Source organism: Carya illinoinensis, chromosome 7, assembly GCF_018687715.1.
Source record: "Carya illinoinensis cultivar Pawnee chromosome 7, C.illinoinensisPawnee_v1, whole genome shotgun sequence".
Taxonomy (NCBI): Eukaryota; Viridiplantae; Streptophyta; class Magnoliopsida; order Fagales; family Juglandaceae; genus Carya; species Carya illinoinensis.
In genome coordinates, this window is record NC_056758.1 from 55,274 (window position 1) to 82,123 (window position 26,850).

General features: G+C 35.4%; 1 protein-coding gene across 7 annotated transcripts; it reads right to left on the reverse strand.

Moving 5' to 3' along the window:
* Positions 1-1,674: 1,674 nt before the first annotated feature.
* LOC122316691 (protein PIN-LIKES 3-like) lies at positions 1,675-26,850 on the reverse strand. 7 transcript variants are annotated; one of them, XM_043133409.1, is made up of 14 exons: positions 26,699-26,850; positions 26,395-26,567; positions 25,966-26,074; positions 25,555-25,646; positions 25,162-25,340; positions 24,528-24,607; positions 24,267-24,391; positions 22,809-22,930; positions 17,561-17,755; positions 11,344-11,436; positions 10,131-10,231; positions 3,044-3,096; positions 2,710-2,895; positions 1,675-2,063 (listed from the first exon to the last, which is right to left on the reverse strand). In XM_043133409.1, exons 5-14 carry the CDS (start codon positions 25,294-25,296, stop codon positions 1,939-1,941), a joined length of 1,215 nt encoding a protein of 404 aa, XP_042989343.1. In that variant the 5' UTR covers positions 25,297-25,340; positions 25,555-25,646; positions 25,966-26,074; positions 26,395-26,567; positions 26,699-26,850; the 3' UTR covers positions 1,675-1,938. The 7 variants fall into 7 exon arrangements, with proteins under 7 accessions (XP_042989343.1, XP_042989341.1, XP_042989342.1 ...); XM_043133407.1 differs by having other exon boundaries at positions 26,660-26,821; XM_043133408.1 differs by having other exon boundaries at positions 25,555-25,651; positions 26,660-26,821.

Consider the following 26,850-nt stretch of genomic DNA (forward strand, 5'->3'; position numbering starts at 1 on the left):
TTCTTCCTCTCGAATAGGAAGGGGTTCATGACTCATTACAATGAGCCTTCCTTGTGATTATGTGGAGTTCACCTAAGTTACTTTAGTGAGCGTCGGTGTGATAGAAAAAGAAACTCTTTAAAGCTTTCCACTTGCAAGTATATATCATTGCTACCATCATAACCTCCTGCAATCCAAAATCCAAAATTTGAATCCCCTTCTTAATGTCTGACATTACTCTGATACCAATAAATACCCAATATTTGTCACACAAATATCAAAGGAAAATCCAAATAAACGAAAGAGATCCTTATGGGCAGTAGAGACCACAAAGTTAGATATCTCTTCTTGGAAAAGAGAAAGACCACAATTGTTTGTTAAAATTCTCCTAAGACAGTGCCGCTTGGACTGCTAGCAGCTTCTGTCCACCCTGAGGTGGTCCCTAAACACTATAGCTGGTGCACAGAGAGGGGGAAGAGATAGGCACAGTGGAGGAGGAGAGTGGAAAGGCATGGAGAGATAAGGGGTAGAAAGGAAAAAAAAAAGGACACGTGGCACATTATCAGTATGTCACATCAATGTGTGGGATCCCTTTGTGTCTATAGTGTTTTCCAAAAAGAAAAGTAGCCAAATAAACAACTAATAAAATAAATTTTGTAATAAAAATAAAAATAACACTCTTATTGGAAAGCATTTTTTTGTACTCAGTTGAGTTGAGCCCAAGCCCATTGCCCATTGCGCTAAGGCCCATGACCCCTAACATGGGGAGGCTTAGAAGAACCCAGGGGCCCGAGGAAGGGTGAAAAGAGCCAATGGTTCCTCCATTCACCATGCATTAATGGGGAACAAAAAGGCCAAGATCCTACCCCCTACAAAATCAGCCACTTTGAATGCAACTCGGAGTGGCCAGCTTCGAGGTTGAACCTGGAAATGGGTTTTTTGTATTCAACCCAGGTCTATCGTGTTGAGGCCCAGGACCCCCAATAGGAGAAGGCCCAGGCGAACCCAAGGGCCTGAGGAAGGGTGAAAATAGCCAACGGTTCCCCCAATCACTATGCATTAATTGAGAACAAACAAGCTAGGATCCTATCCCGAACAAGACCGACCACATTGAATGCAACTCGAAGTGGCCAGCCCTGAGGTAGGACCCATGCAACTGATAGGAATGGACGTGCTAAATGTGACGTCATGTCATCCGAGGCAAAGATGATCATTGCAGCTAGAGAGAAACCCCATAGGGAATCGACTATAAATAGAATCAAGCTAACAACGGGTTGGGGGTTATGGAATCGGTATATCTTTCTAACCTTCCTTAGCTTTCCTGAACCTAATAGCAAATATTGAACTTTGGCATCAAAGGTAACATGGTCACCTACCGCCACCCTTTCTTCCACCCTTACAGGTGCAGGAGTACTGTCTTTGCCTAATGGCTACAAAACATGCATCAAAACCTACTATAGTAAGAAATCAAGATGCTATGTAAAATCCCATCTTGCACAAACACAAACTCTATTTTTGATATTTTGCCAATTTCCCTTTAGCAAAAAGGAAGTACCATCCCAACTCTATGTACTTATTTAATTGTTAGAAGACACCTTTAAAATTTCACTGAGGTCACCTTTTCTTATGTTTTACAAGGCATGTTACATCACCACTCTTCCAAAGTATGTGGCTCAATTGGGCAAAATAATAAAATGATTTTTCAACACATGCATTAAAATTAAGAATTATTAACAATACAATCAAAATGAAGAAATAATGTCCAATAAATATTCTTAACAAGAAAGCATTCTCACCTCACCCTTTGAATGTAATTGACACAGTGAATTGTAACAGTGTAGTAGTCACAGGTAAACAACTCCAACCACTGCTATGCTTATACTTGACGCTGGCTGTATAAGGTATGTCTCAGGTTTGGAGTGAATGACACAGTTGTATATAACAAATATAGAATAGGGTTTATGAGACAATCCACATGTAGAAGGTTGACCATAGTGTAATAGAGAATAAAGCTGCAACATATGACCATAGCATGATAACAGAACATTCACACTCACTAGCCCCAAACAGTTGGGTAATCGTACCTGCCAAGTTCATCAAAGTGACAGACAAATGAGAAGATGAAGATTCTTAAAAGAAGTCTTTGATGAATGGGAAACATCTAATGTAGAAAGAACTTTAATGATTCTAAGCTATAAATGCATCTTATTTAGTCTTCGATTGGAGTTTAAACATTCACAAAATGAAGGATTTCAGTAATATAAAATACAAATCCTAAAGAACCTTGCATATGCTAATGCTATTTTTGCATTTACAAATGAAAAATTGGAACATGAAACTCAAGCCTAGAATTTAGTGCTTTGTTCACATTTACACTACACAGTAAACAAGTATAGTGCTTTGTTCACATTTGAACCTCTTTTGCAAGTTGCAAACAGAAATTCTTTAACACTTACAGGAAAAAATAGATGGACTATTAGATCCTAAAAAAAAAATGGTATGCCTATTTGTGAAATACATTAATGATATTTTGCCCTGTGGCCACAGTAATTTTATGTAGTGTGAATGAATGATCTTAAGCTAGATTATGAGTACAAATTTTTCCAAAATTCAAAGGTAGAGGATAAAAGGATACAAGTAAGCAAGTTGCAACAAGAACAGAATTACAAAGAAGGCAAACAATCAAGAAATGAACTTTCCATTTTTTAAACAAAGGGAGAGTAGGCATACCGATACTCATTGCAGGTGGAAGTGCATATTGAAGCATTAAAATAAATTGGTATAATGAGTTTGATCCAACCATGCCCCACATATATGCCGCTTTAACGACAAGAATACCCAAAAGCGGCAATGCAATATACCTTACTGCCATAACACCTACAGTAAGTAGCAAACTTACTTCAGATCGTCTCAACCCTGAAAGATAGAAGATATAATGGTTAGAAATTATATAAAACTAATTTAGATAGAATTTTATTATTTCTTTAGCAAATTTGAGGCAAAATCAGAACTAGGAAAAACCAAGATTAGCATGAGAAGAGATCAAATTAGTTTAGGAAAGTACCATTAAGCAAGTTTGCTCCCACTATCAAAGTCATAGATGGAATAGTTGCCTCCCTGCATTTCAGATTTAAAATTGACAAGAAAATTAAAAACGCTCTGTAAATTATCTTGACAAGGGGCAATTAAAAATGAATTCATGCTTTTGATGATTTTCAAAAACTAATGGGCGATTAGGCAAGAGCGAATGGCTAAACACAAAGGATACTCAAATGATCTAGGGTTTAAAGAATCCATTGTGAAGCTAATAAGAACCCATAAGAATTCTTAATGGAAACAGGGAAAATCAAATGTAATGTAATCGAGTTTGATAATTCAAGGAATCAAAAAACCTCCAATTTAAGCAAAATCCTGTGTAATTCATTCATACCCCCTACGTAGAACATTCTACAGTATTAGTTCTTTGGGTCCCTAACTGAGTGGAAAGGAAAATAAAATAATACCCTGACTGGACTACGACACTAAGACACTATCGATTTTAATAGGACTGGCTTCTAACGTTAATAAGGCAATTAACCTAGACTAAGTCACTACTGGCCACAGCCCATGGCCATGACACAACTAACTCTAACTCAATTAAACACTAAGTCTTCAATCTCCCAATTTGTATGCCTATCGTAGAGGAGAACATTAGGTCTACCTCTCCCTCAGAAGACCTTGCCCACAAGGTCAAGATGTTGTGGCGCAGCTGATTGATTGGGACCCATGTCAAATTTTCCTCAAGTTCTCCCTTCCATTTCACCAACAAGTCAATTAGAGGCTGATTGTTGTAGTTTGACATCCTTCTCTGCAGGATCTATTCAGGCTCATCACATAAAGATCCATTGGGGTCAGCCGACGGCAACCCTAGTGTGACTACTACCAATGGTCCCAGATGCTTCTTAAGGCATGATATGTGAAACATAGTGGACCATGGAGCCTACCAGTAGCTATAACTTGTAAAACCATAGTTCTGATATGCTATACAACCTTGAAAGGGCAAAAGAACCAGGGGCAAAGCTTTGAGCTTTGGTGGCAGGTAACACTATACTGCCTATATTTTGGAAGTTTGAGGTATACCGTGCCTCCTTCCTCAAATGCTTGCTTAGTATGCTTGAGATTGTAATATTTTTTCATTGTTGCTTGGGCTGCTACTAAGTTTTTCCTAATGATAGTAAAGATCTAATTTATAGACTTAGGCTGTGAGTCAACCTCTAGGTTTATGGTAGTGCCAGCTACATATTGTAGGAGTGTGAGTGGAGGATAACCATATAAGGCCTTGAATGGAGTTAACTTAGTGGAAGAGTGGTTGTTAGTGTTATACCACCACTTTCCCCATAGTGACCAGGTCACCCATTCCCTGAGAAGATGGCTGAAAAAGCACCTAAGGTATTGTTAAATCCTTTGGTTCATCACCTCTATTTGTCCATCAGACTTTGGGGGGGGGGGGGGGGGGGTGGCAAAGCTATAAGCTAGTTGAGTCCCATGCATCTTGAACATTTCCTTCCAAATTAAGTTTTTGAAGGTAGCTTCCTTATCAGAGACAATATTGGAAGGCATGCTTTGTAATTTGAAGACGTGTGAGATGAAAAGTTTGGCCACCATGGTTGCTGTATAGGGGTGAGAGAGAGGAATAAAATGGCCATAATCTGTGAGACAATCTGCCACCACAAAAACCACTGTGAATCCCTTGGATGGAGGTAAGGACTCGATGAAGTACATGGAAATGTCTGTCCAACTCCTTGAGGGAACTTGAAAGGGTTGTAGCAACCCAACAAGATGTAAATTTTCAGATTTGCATTTTTGAAAAGTTAGACACTCCTTAATATAGGATTTGATATCCTTCATCCCTAGCCAATAAAAGTCGGCCTTGGCCTTGTGAAGGGATTTTTTATAGCCAGCATGCCCCCCATAGGGCCTATCATGCACATATTGTAAAACCTCTGACTTGAAGGAAAAGTTTTTTGATAAATAAATTCTACCTTTCTTCAGTAGCAAACCATTGACCAAAGAAAATTTCTGGTTTGAAAACTGACCCTGATGTAGTTTCTAATACAACAATTTAAGCTCCAGATCTATCTTATATAAGGTCCTTGAATCCTACAATCACTAGTAACTCCAGCATATAGTAAATTATTGCATAGTTTTTTTCTATTTACGACTTTTGATAATATAGGTACCTGTAAGGATGCACTGAAATAGGGATAGTTCCACCACTGAGTGTGATACGGTGGTTACAACTTCTTTGTCAGCGCAGCTTTTTTGGTTCATCAAAAACACCACTAGGCCCAAGTGTTCTCAACCATTGCATGCCAAGGACCAATCCCTAGGGATAGTAAGAAAAAATCTATAATAAATGGTTGCTTTTGCAATAGTATTTCTGCCCCTTCCAGCTTTCCAAGAGCTTTCATCAACTCTCCCTTGGCCACCTTTACCTCTATTTGCTCCATAGAATTAGGGGTCAATTGTGCCTTAGGAATGATGGTGGGATCTAGGAAATTATGGATACTGCTCGTATCTATTAGAATTACCGTTGTTTGCCCCTTGATGTTCCCCAATACCCTCATAGTTCTAGGGCTATTAGACCCATCAATTGCATGTAAGGAGATCTCAGGTGCCTTTACCACCAGGTTATGCCCCTCTATCCTCTCATTCCCTAGTGTCTGAACATCACCTCCTTCGTCATCATTGTCACCATCATAATCAAATTCCATTCCCTTGATCATACAACTTAGATTTTTTACATTTATGGGTGGGGTTCCACTTCTCATCACAATAGTAACACAATCCCTTGTCCCTCCTATCCTTTATCTCTATGGCACTCACCTTTTGAATGAGGAATTTACTCTTATAAGGGGTCCTTGTAGGAGCAAAAACTCCTTCCTAGCTCACATATGCGAGGAGCCTGTGGCCCCTCCCCCTATAAAACCCCTTGAGAAGGGAGAAATGTAAGCATTCAGTGGTTTGTTCGTCCTTTTAGAGCATAAATACTCCTCTCGTATTCTGGCCAAACCAAAAGCTGAATTTAATTGTGGGGTTTCAACATTCTTAAGGGCAATCTGATTTTATCCTTAAGTCCGCTAAAAAAATAACTAAGTTTATAGTTCTCAGAAAGTCCCCTTAAATGATTTAAAAGTACCTCATCTAGGCTACCACCATGGTTGTTTGATAGTCTAGTAATTGATTCCATTGGGTCATCATAAGATGAGCTCCCAAATCGGATCTATAGTACTTGGACAAATGCCTCACAAGTGTGACGGTTGCCTATTTCTTCTACATCCTGAAACCAAACTAGGGCATCCCCCTCCATGTAGAAGGAAGACAACAGAATTTCTAGTAATCTAGCATTGGGTGTAGGTCAAAATAGTGATTAGATTTGTAGACCCACTCAGTAGGGCTTTCCCCATCAAATCTGGGAAAGTTAAGCTTAATAAATCAGAACTGCATTCCTTCTTATGCTCCCAACTCTTTAGATTGGAACTCTTTTTCAGGGTTTTTGTTGTGGTGGTGTCGTGGGTTTTGGGGACCCCCATTTAGGGATTCCAGCAACAGACCCATTTTCTTTGCTAACTCATCCAAATACTTGTGATGACTTTCTACTCATTCTTGCAAGTCTTGGTGTTGCTTCATTCCTATGACCAACTTCTCAAGCTCCTTGTAGCGGGTGCTGTTAGCCATAGCTATTGTGGTCTCTAATAGCTTGCTGTTATAATGCTAATTGATAAAAACCCACAAGGATTCTTAATAGAAACAAGGAAAAACAAATGTAATGTAATTGATTCCAATAATTCAAGAAATCAAAAAACCTCCAGATTGGCAAAAGCCTATGTAATTCATTCATAACCCCTTTGTAGAAAATTCTTCAATATTAGTTCTTTAGATCCATAGCTGACTGAAAAGGAAAATACAATAATACCCTTACTCATCTACAACACTAAGACACTACCGATTACAATAAGACTAGCTTCTAACGTTCATGAGGCCCATCCAATTAACCCAAAATAAGTTACTCTCAGCCCGCAACCCATGGCCCATGACACAACTGACTCTAACTCAAGTAAAGACAAAGTCTTCAATCTTCTAGTTCGTATGCCTCTCGTAGAGGAGAACCCTAGGTTTGTAACATAAGCAAGTGTGATAGATGAAATGGGGGTTATTACCAATTGTTTCATGTGAAAAGAAAGCAAAATCAATTGATAACAGTTAGGAGTTTTCTTTTCTAGTTGCAGAGGAACCACAAGATGTTCGAGCTCAATGAGTCGATCTATTATTCTGCTTAAAAATAGAGATAACCGCGAGCAAGAATTTATCATAGAAAAGTACGACAAAAAGGAAATTAATCAATATAATATGCATCATGCTACTCGTGTCAATGGTCCCAACCGATCATTGCAATTGCAATTTTATTTTTCTTTCAAGTATTGTTTTTTAACGTCTTTATATATATTTTTAAAAAAATACATAAATTTAATAACATTTCCTTCCTTAAATCATTAAGAAAAAAATTAAAAATCAAAAAAGAGAAATGGTCTATTTCATCGGTTCAAAAAGTATTTCTCATATAATATTTATATGGTTGAATTTGATCATCAAATCGAACCATCACAAAACAAAATCAACTAAAAAAACTAACAAGAATCGTTAAGCCAAGTTTAGCCAAGGCAGAAAATTCAAACCAAAGAGTTCCAGATGGCACTACAACCTTCTCGAACCAAAATGATAAGCCAGTCCAAACTCAAGATAAGAAACCTACCGAAGATCAAGCAGTAGAAACTAGAACCACCTCAATTGAAAACTGATGAAGCTTCCGAAGATAAAGTGACATCATGATTACAGTTTTTTGAATCTTTGTACTTTCTAAGATAAGTACTCCTCTTATAACTATACTTGATGGCTTCCATTATTTGTAAAGGAAGCATATTCACAAAATAAAACTTGTCTAAACTTTTCTATGGTATAATAGAGCCAATAGACTCACTTCATTTATCCATGGCCTCTTCAACCTCCATAACTTCCTCTCTTCAATTATCTATCATGCTTGCTGCTCCTGATCCCCTAGAAATCCCTCCCATTTCATTACATCCTCAAGTTAAATTGTGACAATTATGTTGTCTGGCATTCTCAACTACAACCTTATCTCTGTGGTCAAAAACTTTGTGGCTATGTTGATGGTAGCATCTCGGCCCCTCCTAAAATACTCTCTAGTCTCTCTTCTACTGTTGTTTCTTTGCTAAATCTTACTTACAACTCTTGGTTTGAGCAAGACCATCTCATAATTTGGCATCCTCCCTCACACATTTTCTAGTGACAAATTCTCGAACTCAACCCTCTACCATAGTGTAGTTGGCTAACTTCAATATCTCTCCATCATGCAGCCTAACTTCACCTTTGTCGTCAACAAATCCAACATTGGTGTGCTGTGAAGAGGATTTCTAAGGCCTAAACCTCTGCTCCACCCAAACCTTATTGAAAATTCACATAAAAATGTTAACGAATCTTTGTCGAAATGATTCATCAAACCAAGTTGCCACAAACACAACTTGGCTTCACACATAGAAGCCCAACAATTTTCCTACTTAGAGTTTGGTACAGCAACAAATATCAACCACTTGCCTCTAAAACTGAAATCTCCATCTCTATAGCTCACTTAGAGACTAGTACAACTCATGTCTTCAGGCTAGAAGACTAACTAAAGTTGTAGACAATTTTAGTTTATCAAGTGTAACACCCTTAGCCAACATATATGTAGGGTTCCTAATTCCACAAATGCTCTTAAGTATCAACTTACCATCATCCATAAGAGATGAATAAAATGATATATAACCTGAATATGTTTAGCTCTAGAATGAAATGCTGAATTACAACAAGGAATTTGGATCTTTGATTGTCACTATAAAAGGTACCATTCTCCTTTTTCTTACCCAGCTCTTTCAAGAAACTCTATAACCAAATCATTGAATATGAGGCTTTAGATACATCAACCTACTTAGCATAAAAGTTGATATCAAGTTGTAGCCGATACAACTGCTAAGATTATATGATTAACTCCCTTCTATCTGAACTTGGCATTAGCATGTCTCAGGTACATATCATCTAGTGTGTCAACATCTCTGCCACCTATTTAAATATGAAGTCTCTCTTACATGCTTGGGCAAAGCCTATGTATTTGGGTATATATCCAAAAGCTAGTGTCCAAAACTCTACTCCATGACTCAAGTCTTATTGAAAATCTATCAAAACAATTTGAGCATATCCTTATCAAGTTGAGTCATCAAATCAGACTACACACAAACAAAACTAGGCTCCGTACAAAGAAGCCCAACAGTAGATAGCTCGCTTAGAGGTGAGAAACCACCAAGATTTAGAGAAATAGAGAGACACAGTACAATTAATTTTCATTAAGCTTTTGGAAGCATAAAGTCAACTTCCCCTTTTTATAAAATTCAAAGAGCTTTACTAATTAGCATAATGCTAAACTAACTAACAAAAAGGAAATATATATATATATATATATATATGACTACAACCAATAATAATGTGATCTGGCTTAAATAGATTTTGGGAGTGAGGAAGCGGTCTAAGCAGTTCAGAGCAATAAACTATAATGTAATCCAACTAGTCACCATCGCCAACGCGATATAGAGGTTGGATAATGAATTGAGATAAAATAAATTGAAATAAAAATTAAAATTTGAATAAATAATTTTTAGAATATTATTTTTTGATTGTTAGAATATTATATTTTAATATTATTTTTAATTTGAGATTTGAAAAAGTTGAATTATTTATTGCATTTTATTTAAGAATTAAGAAAATTTATAATGATTAGATGAGATGAGTTAAGATGATTTTGATATCCAAATCACAAGTTAATATGTTTTCTTCTTTAAAATTTTCACAAATCATGAGTACGGGTGGGGATCAATTTATAAGTCCCATAACTGTTTTTATTCTTTTTCCAGGAAAACTTACCTCTACATTTGCATCTTGTTTCTTTTAATTGAATGCGTGCTTGCTTAGAAATTTAAAAAAAAAAAAAAAAAAAAAAAAAAAAAAAAAAAAAAAAAATCTCCACCATCTGGTGCCCAACAGGGGAAGTATGAGATTAATACCCAAGCAGAGACGCAGAGCTAGTGATCACGCGAAGAGGAGCACTGTCACCAATCATTAGCTTCCTTATTGGAGAAACTATTCCGATGATCAACCCAACAGCCTAGACGAGAAAACAAATGCAAATTAATGGCTTGTTCACGTATTACAAACTCAACACAAAAACTGAAATCTTAAATTGCATGGACGTGTGAATGGGCACTCATGCTAGATATCCAAAGCTAGAGTTCTTTTTTTTTTTTTTTTTACCACCCTCTTCTTCTAAAATAAAATTAAAATTAAAATTATCTTTTTCATTGGCTAAAATTTTAAAATAAGTGGTGATATAATTAAATATTTAAGTATGGAAGCCATTTATTAAATGAGAGTTAGTCCGGCCATATGTTAGAGTGAATATTAAAATATAAAGTAAATAATTATATTTATCTCAACATATTCTGCACTAATCATCATGAAATAATTCATAGATCTTAAAATGGCCCCTCAAAAGTGAACAAGATTTCGAGATGAGAATGGAGATTTCTATCTTTACTTTTAGGTAATCACCATTTCTCATGCCCTCTCCTCGTAAAAATGAGTTGTGGCATGGAATGTACTACGTGAGATTATTGGAAAGCAAGCAAGATGCCATTTGAATAAACTGAGACACTCTATAGCCTACTTAAGTACATCACCTGAAACGAGACTTGACATCGGTCTCTAATCTCTGTTGTTATTTAACTTTATTTAGAGGTATTGGATGACTTTGAAAAGAGTAGATCCCATATGAGTGTTTTATGTTATGTCTATCTCTTTTTAAATGTCAGCTAAAAAATTGGAGAGGATCTCAGTTTTCTACTTGTCTGATCAAGGCTAGCTATAGACAATATCAAGTTATATGTAAATTTAATTAAAAGAAAATAACTGAGTTATTCGCATCCTAAAATAATTTTCTGGTTTTGCAATTAGCAGTCCAAAATGTCATTCCTTTTTCTGGCTAAGGAGGCAATTAAATATATTTGGACAACAATCGATTTGGTTAAAGTTACTAGTAACAATAAACTAGTTATAATGACAATGGTTACGATGATTACAGCTAATAATACTTGTACTTCTCTCAGATATCTTAGAAGGATGATATATATATATATATAGAACAAATAAATTCCTTACTGCTTAACTACTTAAAGATTTCAATGTTGCAGGGTATAGAAGCGCTGCTGCGCTAGTACATACCACACCAATTGTAGACGGCGCGACCAACATTTTCAGATTGATGTGCTCCGCATACATCTTAATGCGCTCAATAATCTGATTAAGTATCGTTGCCTGCAAGTGGAAGTAGTTTTAGAATAATTATATATTATATTTATTATTAATATTATTTTTGAGATTTATTTTAAAATTCTTAAATTATTTTGAAAAAAGAAAATTTATGGAAAGGTTATAATCCCATGCTTATGATTATAATAAATTGGGTCGAAATATGTAACATAACAAGGCCTATAACCTGACCAATCCTATATGGGTTTGAGCCTGCCCCGATGTTCAGGGCAACACAAAAAAGATCCGACCCAACCCAGTCAAGTCAACCAATTACTTTTGGGTTAAAGGTCCCTACAGGCCCCTAAGGCTTTGCACAGCCTTCTAAGGCTCTAAGGCCTAGTAATCGTGTTGCAAGAAAGATGAATGTGGAAAGGAGTACTGACCCCTTCACTGCTTCCTACATCCTGGGCATCACCCATCTGCTTCAAGAATCCTTCTATGACAGAAAAGGAATAGCGGAAATCCAAACGAACATGACAAAAGAACCATTACATTGTTGAGGCATCGGGCTCAAAGTTCAAAGTTCAAACAACAACAGGCATACGGCAGCGTGAGTCAAATCTGAGAAATTTAGAGATTGAGAGCTCATTTGTACAGCAATTTGACTGTGGGAGGTTGGGGCATAGTGATTCATACATCGTCTTTTAATGACACTTCCATTATTCCATATGGATTTTGAAGGATTGACAAATGGTGAGAACAATGGTGGGTGAAAGATATTTCAGAAGCTAGAGATTTTCCAGCCTAATGGAGATGATGGCAAAATAGGGGGAAATATAATATAAACTGGATTTGTAGGAAGAATAAGAATGATTTCCGTATGCCTCTGCCTCTCCATTTTCTTTCTATGAATTTTTCTTTTTCGTATTTTCTGAGATTTGGGAAGCTAGTGTCGAAGGACAACGTCCTCCCCTAAAAAGAGAGGTAGGTCTCGAAAGATCGTCAAGAGACATGGGAAATGGTCCATTTACCTCCATGAGAGGAATAAAGAAGGAAGAGAAGATAGAGGTGCCAAGTAAAAGCAAACCCACATTTTTCAAGGTCTAGTTTTGCATAATCAAAGAGTTCATGATTCGACAATAATGACGAATGGAGTCGACGATGATGACAAAGAGATTTGGGGAAGGATTTCAGGGGTTTGAGATTTGGATAGCTATTAAAATGTGTTAGTTAGATTGAAACCGACATGTAGCTGATTTGACCCACAAGTAAGCTCAACCCGCTTTTTATCGATCAGGTTAGGTCGTGCTAATGGACGGCTCATGCCAGCAACTATTCTGCACAAGCCTAAACATAACCCATTCATTGGCTTAGTGGAAATGATGCCCTTGGTTCACCTACAAGTGGAAGGGGTCGAATCAACTGCATGTAGAGAAATAGGTTTTAAATTTTATGATTTTAATCAATTGATGGACACATGAAGAGGCAGTTCTTGCTTGTTGGAAAATAAAATGCAAAAGGTGCTCTAGTTGGGAATCAAATTTTTGGGCAAACAGGTTTGTGAAGAAGCAATGTGACCATTGGACCAAATCAAACCATTATGACTATTGGGCAAATAGATGCATATATATATATATATACCTATTCGGAACAGATTTCAAAAAAATGAAAAAGTGTACCCTTTTGTTTGTATCCTTTGGCTATATATAAATAGATCGCATGGCTTGCAAAATAATATATCCTAGAAACTAATTTGAACATTCTCTCTCCTAAAAATTTTCATTTCCTCAAAAACTTGTTATTACGATCTATTTATTCTACAGAGAATAAATTTCTAATATTTTGGTTGAATAGTAAAATTTGAGAGTCTTTGGGTCTAATTTCATGTATGAATCACATAGTTAGTTAAACATACTTGTTCCGGACTTCATTGTACATTGGAGGGAAATTTGCTTATAACTTGCGTGCATCCCGTTACTTGTGGAGGTGAATATTGTCTTAAGGTAAGCAACATTGTCATGTGCCTTGAATCAAACTCTTTTCTCTAACTATTTTCTTCTTTTCCCTTTGCACCAAAAATTCTAAGATAATATTAAATTACTAATGGTGCATGGTTTGAGAGAGTTTGCTATGGATTTTTTAAAACTCAAATGCTTTGCTGGAGCAAATACACTAGCAAAAGAAAATACACTTTCTCTTGTGGTATATTCTCTAACCACTTCTAGACCTTTTGCAAATGAGGATGAGACAATCGCTCAGAATCAGGCAAGAATCAAATGGAGACAAATGACTACATCTGTAAGGGACGTATTTGCAAGGCAATGTCTGACACATTGTTTGATGCTTACCAAAATAAAGCAATTGTTAAGGATCTGTGAGATACACTTAAGGCTAAGTATCTTTTAAAAGATGCTACAAGGAAGAGATTTTTGGCTACAAATTTTTTCAATTACAACATGATAGATTTTAGGCTTGTTGTTGAACAATTCAATGAAATTATTCATATTCTTGATTAATTCACTCAACACAATATGAAAATGAATGAATCCATATCAATTTCATCCATTATTGATAAACTTCCTCAATCATGGAAAAACTATAAAAGCAAGGGAGGAAATGTCTCTAGAATAATTAGGTCAACATCTTCGTATAGAAAAATAAATTAGGCTTAGAGACAGTAATGAAGAGCATGAGTCTTTGACATCCAACATGCACATGATAGAGCAAGAGAAGACCCACAAACCCAGACAACCCAATGAATCAATATTTGAAAACTAGAAGAGAAAAAAATCATTTTGGAAGAAAACAAAGGCACTTCAAAAATGAGAATAAGAAGAATTTGGGAATAAGTTGCTTCCATTATGGAAAACAAGATCATTACAAAAGAGATTATTGTTTTCTTAAAAAGAAACAATATGGTTGTGGTTATAAAGGGAATTTTGAGGCCATGATTTATGTGACCAACATTCTTGAATGAGATAAATCATGTTGGATTAACTTAGGAGTAACACGGCATGCCTATAAAAGTAGGACTATAAAAGCAAGAGCCTGTTCAAGAGGTACGAGCCAATGGATTTGTCAACTAAAATAAAAAATTACAATTACAATCTACCCAGTCCTAAACTCTAAAAACATGAGCTATAAAATGTTTTTCAATATAAGCTTTGTCAAGGATCAACAACCATGCAACAATTCCATGAGATTATGCATATTTTTTTTTATCTATTCTCTCAACATGATATGAAAATGAATGAATCAATATCAGTTTCATTCATTATTGATAAACTTCGTCAATCATAGGAAAACTATAAAATATGTTTGAAACATAGAAGGGAGGAAATATTTGTAGAAAACTTAGGCCAACATCTTCGTATAGAAGAAGAAATTAGGCTTAGTGACATTAATGAAGAGTGTGACTCTTTGACTTCCAACATGCACATGGTAGAGGAAGGGAAGACCCACAAACCCGGACAACCTAATCAATCCAAATATGAAAATTGAAAGAGAAAGAATAACTTTGGAAGAAAAAAAAATCACTTCCAAAATGAGAATCAAAAGAATCTATGAGTAAGTTGCTTCTATTGTGGCAAACAAGGCCAATACAAAAGAGGACGTCTTTTTCTTTAAAAGAAACAATGTAACTCTGATTCTAGATAGAATTTTGAGGTTATGATTTCTGAGACTAACACTCTTGAATGAGATAACTATTGGTGAATTGACTCAAGAGCAATAAGGCATATCTGTAAAGACATGAGCCTGTTCAAGAGGTACGAGCCAATGGAAGAAGTTCAAGTACTTTACATGGAGAACTCATTCAGTGCTGTAGTTAAAGGCAAGGGGACAATAAAAACGGAGTTTACCTCCGGAAAAGTTGTTACTCTTAAAGAATACTGTATTTAGTAGTCTTCTAAATAAATTTGGGTTTAAATTAGTTTTGAGTCAAATAAATTTATGTTGACCAAAAAGGGTAATTTCATTGGGAAGTGATATCTCAGTGAAGGCATGTTCAAACTTGATATTAATAATTAAGTTAATGTTTTGCTTAATTTATATTATTTACAACATTGATGTTTAGAGCACATTAATGCTAGAAGCCTAGAAATGATATGATTTAATTTGTGAATATGAATGCAAAGCAATAATAAAAACAAATTGTGACTTATATATATGATTTTTCTATATATTGCTATGTTTATGTAATGCGTTCAAAGAACCAAGTTAATTGGATAGGTGTACAAAGCATTTTATGGTATTTGAAAAGTATCATATAAATTATAGTATTGAGTATACTGAGTTTCCTTCCGTTATAGAAGGAGGTTTTCTTTCGGTTGTAGAAGGAATATACATGCCAATTGGGAACTTAGCATGATGATCACAAATCAACTAGTGGGTGGGTATTTACCCATGGTGGAGAAGTAATCTCTTGGCATCAAAGAATCATGTATGCATAACTTATTCAACCATAACGACTGAGTTTATAGGATTGCCTTCTTGTAGCAAAGAGGCAAAGTGGTGAAATTAAGAAATTATTAATAGAGATCTCGGATTTGGCCAAAATCAATGCCACAATCAATGCCACAAATATTTTTGCATTGTGACTATCAGGCTATACTATCATAGGCCTAAGCCATATATATAATGGCAAGTCTAGGCATATTAAGTCAATTACTCATAGATGGAGTAATTACTATTGATTTTACAAGATATTTATGAAACTAGCATATCCATGAACTAAAGAACTTGCAAGAGAATTGATGTGGGACATCAAATTGATGAGTTTAAAGCCTAAACAATAAAATCACCAATAATGAAAACTCAAGTCAACCCATGAACATATCAAGACTCAAGTTCAATGAGCAAAGTACATTATATGTTCATAGTTTGCAAACACTATGATATTAAAATTAGTTTTCAAACTAATTTACCATCCTAAAGTTTGAAGTGCCTGGTACTGTAATAAAAATAAGAGGCAAAGCAATAAGCTCTTAATAGACTGATAACATGGTTTTTTTAAACTATTTAGTTACAGGACACTTTAAATAAATCTACCTATATGAGTGTCAGGGATGGTGCTGCCTTTGTTTCTAGAGCATTCATGAAACTAGGATATAGACACAAGGCCAATCCACATATATACTCTTATGAACTACTCAAAGAGAAGAAAATTTATATGTGAGATATCTCCGACTAATCGTATAGAATCGCTAGTTCAAAATATGTCTACTATGTCTAATCTAATTAGCTTTAATGTATTTTTACTATTTGAAATTTCAAATCCAAAAGACACCTTTATTTATGTATTTTCATTTATGGCTTAGTGGGATTGAGGCTCTACATTTACTCATGGGGTTGAGTTAGAGCCACGCCTTCTTTAAAGAAGGGATTTGTATTGATCCTTGGAGATGGCTTCATGCGGACCATGGCCTAGCACCAAAGCGCAAGGCGCTACCAATGTGGACTAGGATCCATGTGCGAGGCGCTGAAACGCGTCAAAAGGCACAAGCAAAGCGCTGCAACGCATGGGAAAAATTAAATTCCCAAAGCATGCCTACTAGGTTTCGAATAGGTGCCAACCAGTTGGGAAGGGAAACAAGGTGACTATTAGACTACGTCCAAGAGTTGTCATAGAGACAAACACAATAAATATATACCTATTCGGAACAATTTTCAAAAAAACAAAAAGCGATAACTTTTTATTCTCATCCTTTGGTCATTTATAAATAGACCTATTTGCTCGTCATTTGAGACTCTCTAAAGGCGATTTTGAAATTCTCTCTCTCTAAAATATTTTATTTTTTTCAAAACTTGTTAGAATTTGTTTGTTCTCGAAATAATAGATTTCTAATTTATTGATTGAATATCAGAAGATATTTAGGATCTAATTTTGTGTATACATAACACAATTAACTAGATAAACAGATTTGTTATGGGCTTTATTATATTTTAGAGGTAAATTCGCTTATAACCCGTATGCATACTATTATTAGTGTGGGCGAATATTGTGAAAGGAAAACAATATTGTATTGCATTTTGAAACAAACTTTTCTTTCAAAATTTTTTGTTTTGCAACCCCTTTTGTACCAACATGTTACTAGTAATTTCTTTTTTTTTTTTTTTCTTAAATTAAGAACAGAGGATGTATTTTGGGCAATAAAAAAGAATTAAAAATAGGCAAAGCAAGGAATACCTTCACTTCTCCCCCAGATAGATTGAGAGGCAGTTCAACTTGATCTGAATGGTCATCAAAGCTTGGACAGTCGCTTGAAGGAAGTAGTGATACCGTACAAGTCTCTGAAAATGTTTTTGACGGTTCTCCGATGCTTTTATTTGCAAATATCCGCATGATCGTATATACATAAGACCATATATAAATCGCACCAACCTAGAGCATCATAAGATCAAGGTATACCGATAAATACCACATACATCTTGTAAGACATACTAAAAAAGTGCCATTCTAGCAAAGGTTGGAATTCTCTGATCATTTGCCAAAGCATATTATAGAAAAAATAGAAAGACGTAGAAAATATGGCAGAAAATAGAGGTAGTTGACGCAGTATAAACTAGATCTTTATTGCACTAATAAAATCATTCTTCCACAAGGTATATATATATATATATGTATTATACTAAATCATTATCATGTGTAAATTATGATTTATAGAATAATGTTTTGAGAATATTTTAACACATCCCTTCAAACTCCAGATCACCAAAGCTTGAGTTTGGAAATAGGTGCATGATGTGGCTCGGAGCGGGCAATTGAATCGAATTAGTCGGGCTAAGTTGGATAGGGAGAAGGATCCAAGCTAAAGCGATCAAAATCCAAGTTGAAGGCATGCTGCCAAGTTAAATTACGTGTCAATAAACATATTTATCAACATTTTTTTTTTTTTGGAAAAAGGAGCTATTGAGACGCATCACTTTGCGAACTTACTTCGGCAATAAGATGCAGATGGGAAATTGACAGCAGCAGCCAAAAAAAGACAAAAGGGGTGACAAAAATCGTGAATTAGAGCAACTGCAAACACGTGCAGTACTTCTGTTGGCTAGCCTTAAGCCGTAAGGACGACAAGAGTTGAAATTTTCTCAAAAGTTATTTAAATTTTGAGCAAACTGCATTTATATATGATTTTACCAGAACTTGTGAAAGTTGTGAAGCCTATTAAATATGAGTAATATTATTTTGTCCCTTCATTTTGTCCTTCATTAATCATTTAGACTGCGCATAAATTTAATTTTTTTTTACTTAATAATTAAGAAAATAACTATTAACGTATTGATATTTTTATAATTTTTAAAAATATAAATAAAAAAATTAAAAATATAAATTTTGCCAACTGTTCATGCACGCCCAACCATTGAACGGCAGTCTAGCATTACTCGTTACATATAGTTGCTTGGCAGAACACTTTACAATCAATGTTGACCGAATTAATGAATTGTTTTTCTATTTTTTCTGTTTCCGATATTTTCAGAAGAACATTCAGTTAGAAAAGTCATTTTTTATTTAAAAATTATAAACTTTTGAAAAGATAAATGAACTTTAATCATATTTGGTCCACTTTGCTCGTCAAGTGTTATTCAAGTATCATTTTCCTGTTGAGAGGAAAAGTATCATTTTTCTTATAAATATGTTTAGATTCAGAAAATGTAATGTTGTTTGGTGCCAATAATATATCGTTGGCAAACTCTAGCTTGCCAAGAATGGTGAAGTCACCTAGGATTCACATGATTAAAGGCGAGCAAAGAATAAAGTTATGCAAAATGCATTATATATATGGGCCTAAAGATAAAGCCCAGAAGAGCGTCATGTTCATCATGGAAAATCGTAACCAATCTTATCTTTATAAGATTAGAATTTGCATAATAAGTCCGAGCAAGATACTCGTACTAGAAGAGCACTATAAATAGCATAATCGAGTTTAGGAAGGTAACATTTCCAACTAGACACTATGAATTGTGCCCCCGAAAAGAAAATGCCATCGTAGAACAGCCCATCCCTATAAATACCCTATCAGATAAATTCTAAAGGGATTCTAAGTTGATTTCTAAGAGAAGTAGTTCAATATCTAATTTTACCATCAAAGGCATCTCCACTAGGTTCCTTAAGGCTCTTGTATTGGTTGTGTATGTTGGTAGGGTACATGAAGGACATAGTCAAAAATTGTATCAATAGTTTGGCGTCATCTGTTGGAATTTCATAGGATACTGATTGATTAGCTAGTGAAGCAAGATCCATATGCCAGCTACCACACATTCTCACATAATTTGTGACCAGGAAATGACCGCGATGGACAGACAAATGGATAATAGAATGGATATATAGGAGATTCACAGAGAGGGAAGAAAGATTGCATAAAATAACTCTAGAGATGGAAGCCTTGTAGAAGGAGAATGAATCTCTAAAATGAAAGGTTGCAGGATACAAAGGAGATATTGGTCAAGATAGTGATAGGTAGCGCGATTAGGAGTCTCGAAGTGAAAGAGGGATGACCTTGAACAACCAGGTGGAGAAGAAATTGATGCATGATAGCTTGTGGGACCCTATGGATATATATGAGGACATAGCAAAATGAGTGGGAGTGTCATCATTGGTTGGCAACCAACTCAATAGCACAGACATACCGTATAGCCGAGAGATAATGGCGATGCTTCTCGCTAAAGTACAAGTTCCCACAAATTGACCTTTACAATGGGTCCAAGGATCCAGTAGAGTATATGGAAACCTTCAACACCGAAATGACCTTACACAACTTCCCAATGGAGATCGCATATAGAGCTTTCCTGTTAACCCTCAAAGGTGTGGCAAAAGGGTGGTTCGAAAATTTGTAGGTAGGCTTGATCACCAATTTTGAGAAACTTTATAAGTAGTTCATCATGCAATTCATGGCGGGTAGAAGGAGGAGACAGTCGGCTACCTACCTTCTCACAATAAAGTAGGACGATCAAAGCCTAAGGAGATACCTTACCTAAATCGACAAGGAGCGTGTAACATTGAATGATCAAAATAAGAAAATAACACTGGCAATCCTCCTAGGAGAGGCATGGCCTTGAAGTCCCTTCATGGCAGACTTGGTGAGGAAGACATCTATAACTTTGTGAGAATTCATGGATAGGATCGGCAAGTCCATGAAAATTGGAAATGGAGAATGCGAGTAAATATATCGTTGGTGAGAAAAGGAGGATCCATTGGGTGAGTTAAAGCAGTATGTTTCAGAGGAAATAAGAATGGAGCATGGGTTTTAACGATCTTAGGACCTTCAATCTTGCACTTCTTGCTAAACAAGGATGGAGATTGGTTCAAGATGAAACCTCTTTGCATCATAAAATATTTAAGGCAAGATATTTCTCAAAATCAGGTTTCTTTGAGGCAGGTTTGGGGCATTGCCCTTCCTACACATGGAGATGTATATGGGAAGCAATGAAGTGGTTGAAAGAGGGATGTAGATAGAGGCTAGGGATGGAAAAACAACACAATTGTAGGCTAAAAAATAGATACCTGCACATAAGGATCTGATTCAGGAAGGTTATGAAAATTCTGAGGAAAACATGAAGGATATGGTAGAGAATTTGTTTGCTTAAAATCAAAGATGTTGGGATATGGTGATGCTTAGATCTTTCTTCAATCCAAATGTAGTCTCAGCAATAAGTAAGTTGATGATAGGGATAGAAAATACAGCTGATAAATAGATTTGGGAGCATGAAAGGAATGGAAAGTTTATAGTTAGAAGTTGCTATCACTTTATATCAAACCAGTTAAGGTTTAATGCAGTAGAGGCTTCTAAGATGGGTAGACAACAGGTGGTATGGAAGGCTTTGTGAAAATTACCAGTGCCAAGTAAGATAAAAGTATTTGCTTGGCGAGCATGTAGAGATGGTCATCCCACTAAAGATAATCTTCTGAAGAAAAAGGTCATTACTTAAGGTAAATGTAGCTTCTGTGAGCTTCCAATTGAGGACTTAAATCATGCAATCTTTAGTTGCATTGTACTTCGAGATGCTTGGAAAAAGCTTGTCCCTAGCTTGGCTATGAACCCAAATGCTAAGCTATTTGATTTGGTCTCTCAGCTTTGTCAAATGAAGGATTATGACAGTTTGGCCATTTTTTACTCTTTGGCTTGGGATTTTTGGTATAGAAGGAATAAGATGGCTTTTGAGAATATGGTTTTGCCTACAAAATAGGTTGCTAAACATGCTCTAGGCCTTCTACGGAGTTTCAAATCTATAACGGGTCAGTCTCATACACAATTACAGAAGCATCTCAGGTGGTGTCCACCTCCAGCTAAGTTCTTAAAGCTTAATACCGATGAGACCATGTTCCCAAATAATAAATCATTTAATCCTAAATCATATTGCACTCTTCCATAGTTTGTATCAAATGGAGTAAAATTGATTCTCCTTCCTTCAAGCCCATCTTGAATATTAGGCTCTTACTAGACTCGTCTCAAGTGGATTGCACCAATCATTGCATTGCTTCCTTACTCTTTTTAGCTCTCGATCTTGTGATTGCTTCATTTGAAACTTGCAAGGGATTTTTAAGACTTGGTTCACCTTGGAGCCTTTCAAGAAGGTTAGAATTGGGGTGATTCTCAAGGATGACAAAGGTGAAATGCTTATGGCAACAGGTAATTAAGGTTGAAAATGAAGTGAAAAATCTAGAAACCATTGAACTCTTGGCTGTATTTCGTGGGATGCAGTTGTATGTTGGTATGGGTGTTCTGAACCTAATTGTAGAGTCTGATTGCCTTTTGCTTGTTGATTTGTTGAAGAAGAAAGATATGCTTGACTCTGAACTTGGGCTCTTTATGTTGAAGTTATGAGATTAAAGACTTGTTTTGCATCTTGCTCTTTTACACATGTATATAAAGAGGGTAACTCGAGAGCAAATAGGCTTGCATGATATGTATGGAATGTTGAGAATATTGAGATGTGGAGAGATTGTATTCTAGAATTTCTTTCTCAAGCTCTTTGGCTTGATAAATATATGTAATCATTTTATCTTCAATGAAGTTGGTATTTCTATAAATAAAAAGTAAACCAAAAAATAGTGTTATATTGTGGTCTTGAAAAATAAAATAAAAAAACTTCCGCAAATTGTCAAAGAGTTTTGCTATATACAAGCACAGTCGCATACTAATCTATGTACCAATATTGATTCATTCATACTTAAAATTTAAATTAACACTATTTTCAATAAAATCTACTTTTTGATCAATTACATCACATTGGTGTACAGATTAATGCACAATTATGTTTGTAACTATATTTTTCCCATTGTCATATATCATCTCCCAGAGTTTGGCATCTCTAATTCATATGAACATTTTTCTTTTGGCTTGGGGGTGTTTCGTGTTTTCCCATGCATGATTAGTTTTATAAAAAGCTTCGATTATTAGACAACTTGAAACATATATAAGAATTATAAATCATACCGCCATAGAAAGTGAAGCATAAACTTCACCATTTGTCGAGCAAGTAGATGAATCTCCAAATGGGCTATTTGTTTCATCACAAACTGCTGGAACAATAATCAGAAGCAAGTTTCCCAAATTTCCTGTTCACATTAACCCACCCCCTGAAATGCGAAACTTGTGATAGAGCATAATATTCTACAGACATCTAGTACTTACATATAAACCGAACAGACTTGATGAAAGCCTTTCTCCTAAGTATGATTAAACGGCAACTCTGTTGTCCCAAATAACATTGTATGCTTTGTCCGAGTTATAAGTATTATGAGGTACTTTAATTTTTAAGCTTTCTGTTAAAATTTGGGTTGGTAAAGGCATCAAAAGCTCTTTCCCAGAAAAGACCTAACAGAAATTATATGGTTCCCATTGAGATTAAAGGGATCAATGTGGCATGTTTGGTCTCAGTTACAAGTAGGACAGAATGTTAATAGCATCGCTCATGTATAGTTCGAGCTCAACTCATATATAAGGTCTGACTTTTTTATTTAATAAATAAGTTGTTTATGAACATCGATGTTGGTTTAAATATTTAAAATGTGCTAAATGGGTAAAAGTTCACTCGACTCAATTTAAACTTGTGAATAAATCTCATGTAAACTCAATCCAACTCGTTTGAGCTCATTTTAAAGCTCGTAATACATGTATATATATTCTTTGTTATATATTATAAAGATTAATATTCTGTATGGATCTATATATTATATTATATTATTTTATATTATTTTATATTATATTCGTGTATATTATATGTATCACATGTTAATTTGTGGGGAATACGACTTTCGTGGATTGATTTGCAATGAGTCATGTATATAAATCTTACAGATACTTTGGTATCTATAAGTCACGATTATTAATATAATATAATATAATATATAATATTGTAGGTTAAAACTTTTGGATGAATTGATTTTTTAGCTAAAAAAGAATTCAATCAAGTCTTCTCCCAACATAGGAAGAAATATTATATCCTACGGGCCAAAGATACTCAGCCGTGGTTATAGATGGCAAACTCAGAGGTCATGAGTACATCAGGAGAAAACTATCTGGTGAGATTTTTCACTTATAAAAACTCTAATATGGCAAGTAGAATAATTCTTCTCTAAAAGAAAACAGCAAGAAAATTACTTTAATTACAAGTTTGAAAGTATTTATCTGAATCCATTTTTCCAAAGAGAGCATTGTTGCTATTAATATTGCACTACAAGAAAAACAAATTTTTGTGACTAATTTATTGCAATGAAAATATTATTGATTGCGAATAATCTTTTCGTTGTAATAAATTGATCACAAAAATCTTTTTTTTTTTTTTTTTCTTTTTTTGTAGTATTGCATAGATTAGAGTCCACCTGACTTAAAAAGTTATAAAGTGGAAATTTTATGAAATAGTAGTAAGATGCAGAACAAATCTTAAAGTACCTGCAGAACAGCAACCGATTACAAGGCCATGTAGATGTCTAGGAGTTCTGGTTATTTTAACAAGTATCCATGCAAGTGTTGAGCCAATAATAAATGTGAGAAGGATATTCACTGGCATGAACCACCTTCACATTTGCATTTTCCCAAGAGTTACCACTTCAATAAAATTATACCAAGAAACACAAGAGACTAGCTATTTGCTTTGCTGAAATAGGAGGAAAAGAGAAGGCATCACGAGGAGTACGAAATCCCGAAACTTACAGAGTGATCAGGCCCTGAAATGTAATAGTCTCTGACAAGTTGCTAACCATGAGTGCAGGAGTGAACACAAAAAACACAATCTGTTCCATGATTAAAATAGCTGTCAGTCCTTGATAAAGTTTTTAAATCAAGGGCCAGTCCCAGCTAACGGATGTTAAAGGGATGAGAAGAAATGAAAATTTTATAAATAGTAATAAGTAATTTGTGAATAATAATGAAATAGTTTTAATTAAATATTTAATTATTTTTTAAAAATGAGAAAGAAAAAATCGAATAAAAAATATAATAAAATTAAAATATTATTTGAATATAATTTTATCTAATAGCCTGATGACATATGACTTGGTTGTTTAAATAAAAAACTTGGATTTAAAACTCTCCACACTTATATCCAGAAAATAAAAGGTAAACAATTTTTGGATACTCGAAAGGCTTTGAAGGTGATTAATGGATCCCAGCCCCCAAAATACATTAGATTTCATTATTTTCAGGCCATAATTGAGAATTCACAGATAACTAATATGCATTAAAAAGACGTTAAAATGTGTCAAATTTTCGAACAGGAAACGACTGCCCAATCAATATTACTGTTAGGTGCTTCCGCCACTATAAGCATGTAAGTTTTAAAACTCACGTTGTTCAAAATATGCCTTGCATCCGGCCCTAAGAGACCTATACGGTCTATTGCAAGCAATAATCCAACACCAGTGATCAGGAGCGTTTTGAGGACTGGCATCAACGCAACAACGAACAGGTTTACGAATCCCATTGAGAACTTCTCCGCGGAACTCCTAAACAATCGTATCAACGTCCCTGGCAAAGCAAAACTATTTAAAAAACTCGAATAGAACATGGTGGAGAAAAGAATAAAATGTTGAGATTACTATCCGTTACTGTGGTCTATGCTCAAAGGTTTGTAGTTATAACTTGTAACAGGATGTCATTGTGGTAGAAGCCTCATAAACAGAACTATGTACCCATTGTATTTTTAATACTAGATCAAAGTACACAATGAAAGTGACATTACCTCCTCAAAAATATCTTGAATCCTAGCGTAGTTGTTCCATAGATTTTCCGTCGTCGTCGTCATTCGGTCAAAATCATCCCATCAATGGTAAACTGTGCTATGTAATAGAAAGCCAGAAGATCACTCACATATTCCACAATTAAGAGTTTGCACTCACATAACAGAGATTTTTCATATTCATTGAGAGATTTTTCTTATTCACAGAACTTAAAATGTTCCGCATGCGCATGGTGACTATAAAGGCCAGCCAACATTAATGTCATGATTCCAGGCATGATGCCTGGAGTAATTCCACGCGTTATGTCTGGAATCCCAGACAAAAGGAAGTGGCAGGGGCCCGCCCATTAAGTGTGACCCCTGCTTTATTACACATCGTAATCATTAAAGTTAAAGCAAGTTAAAGCAACAGACCGGGAGCAAAGAATTCCTAATCGGGGATTTCTATCACAAATTGCAGCACTCGAACGCAGAAGTACGGTTGAAGGTGATTCAGAGCTGGTGAAACGGTTGCCAATTTTCTCTACAAATAAACAGACCCGTATCCACATGATCAAGAACAATGTTGAAACTTTATTAGCGTTTCAAAATAATTGAAACTTTGAATCGGAATAATGTTGAAAGAGCATGAAACAAACATATAAGACCCAGTAAATAAATTCACTCATGCAAAGTGCTAAGGTGTGAACAGGGTATCTTAGAGGTCAGTTGAGTTGGAATGGATTCTAAATTAAGATCATTGACCTGTAATGCAAATTTGTAGATAACGAATTTCTCAAATCATGAAAAATGATTTTGGAATTCAACTTCGAACAGCAATTCTGTGAAAAAGGTACTAATTACCTGGTTACAACACTCGTAATAGCTCCTCTGCAAACTAAAATTCAAGGTACCACAGATTGGAACAGAAATGTGTTCCTTAACGAAATAGAAAGGAACTAAAGCATTTCAGTCACCCTATTGCCTGCAAATAGGGTATTCCCCACGAACTCGAATTTCCGGTGTAAACATCAAATCTGAAAGGAAGAGTCATTGCATAAGCGCATATGATGGAATATCAGATTTTTTTTCATTTTTTGATGAAAATTTTGACAAGAGCTGTGCTCACTAGCAGTGAGCTGGTGCTAGAAGGAGTCGAGGGACCCACTATGGTTGGATACCCACTCTGGGAGCCTACTCCGTAAACCATGGTCCAGAAACCTCAAGATTCATCTCTCAGGCCCCCCACCCCAACTCTTGGCGACATCCATTCAACTGCCACTCAAAAGATTAATCAATTTAAGATTATTTTCTTAATGT

Excerpts from the sequence above, each read along its gene's own strand:
- LOC122316691 (XM_043133409.1), bottom strand. The coding sequence starts at position 25,296 with ATGGGATTCGTAAACCTGTTCGTTGTTGCGTTGATGCCAGTCCTCAAA. Across the intron at positions 10,232-11,343 it reads CGCCGTCTACAATTGGTGTG|GCTGTTGGGTTGATCATCGG; the intron begins GTATGTACTAGC and ends TTTCTCGTCTAG. Across the intron at positions 3,097-10,130 it reads AGCTCTGCGTCTCTGCTTGG|GGAGGCAACTATTCCATCTA; the intron begins GTATTAATCTCA and ends TCTGAAATGCAG.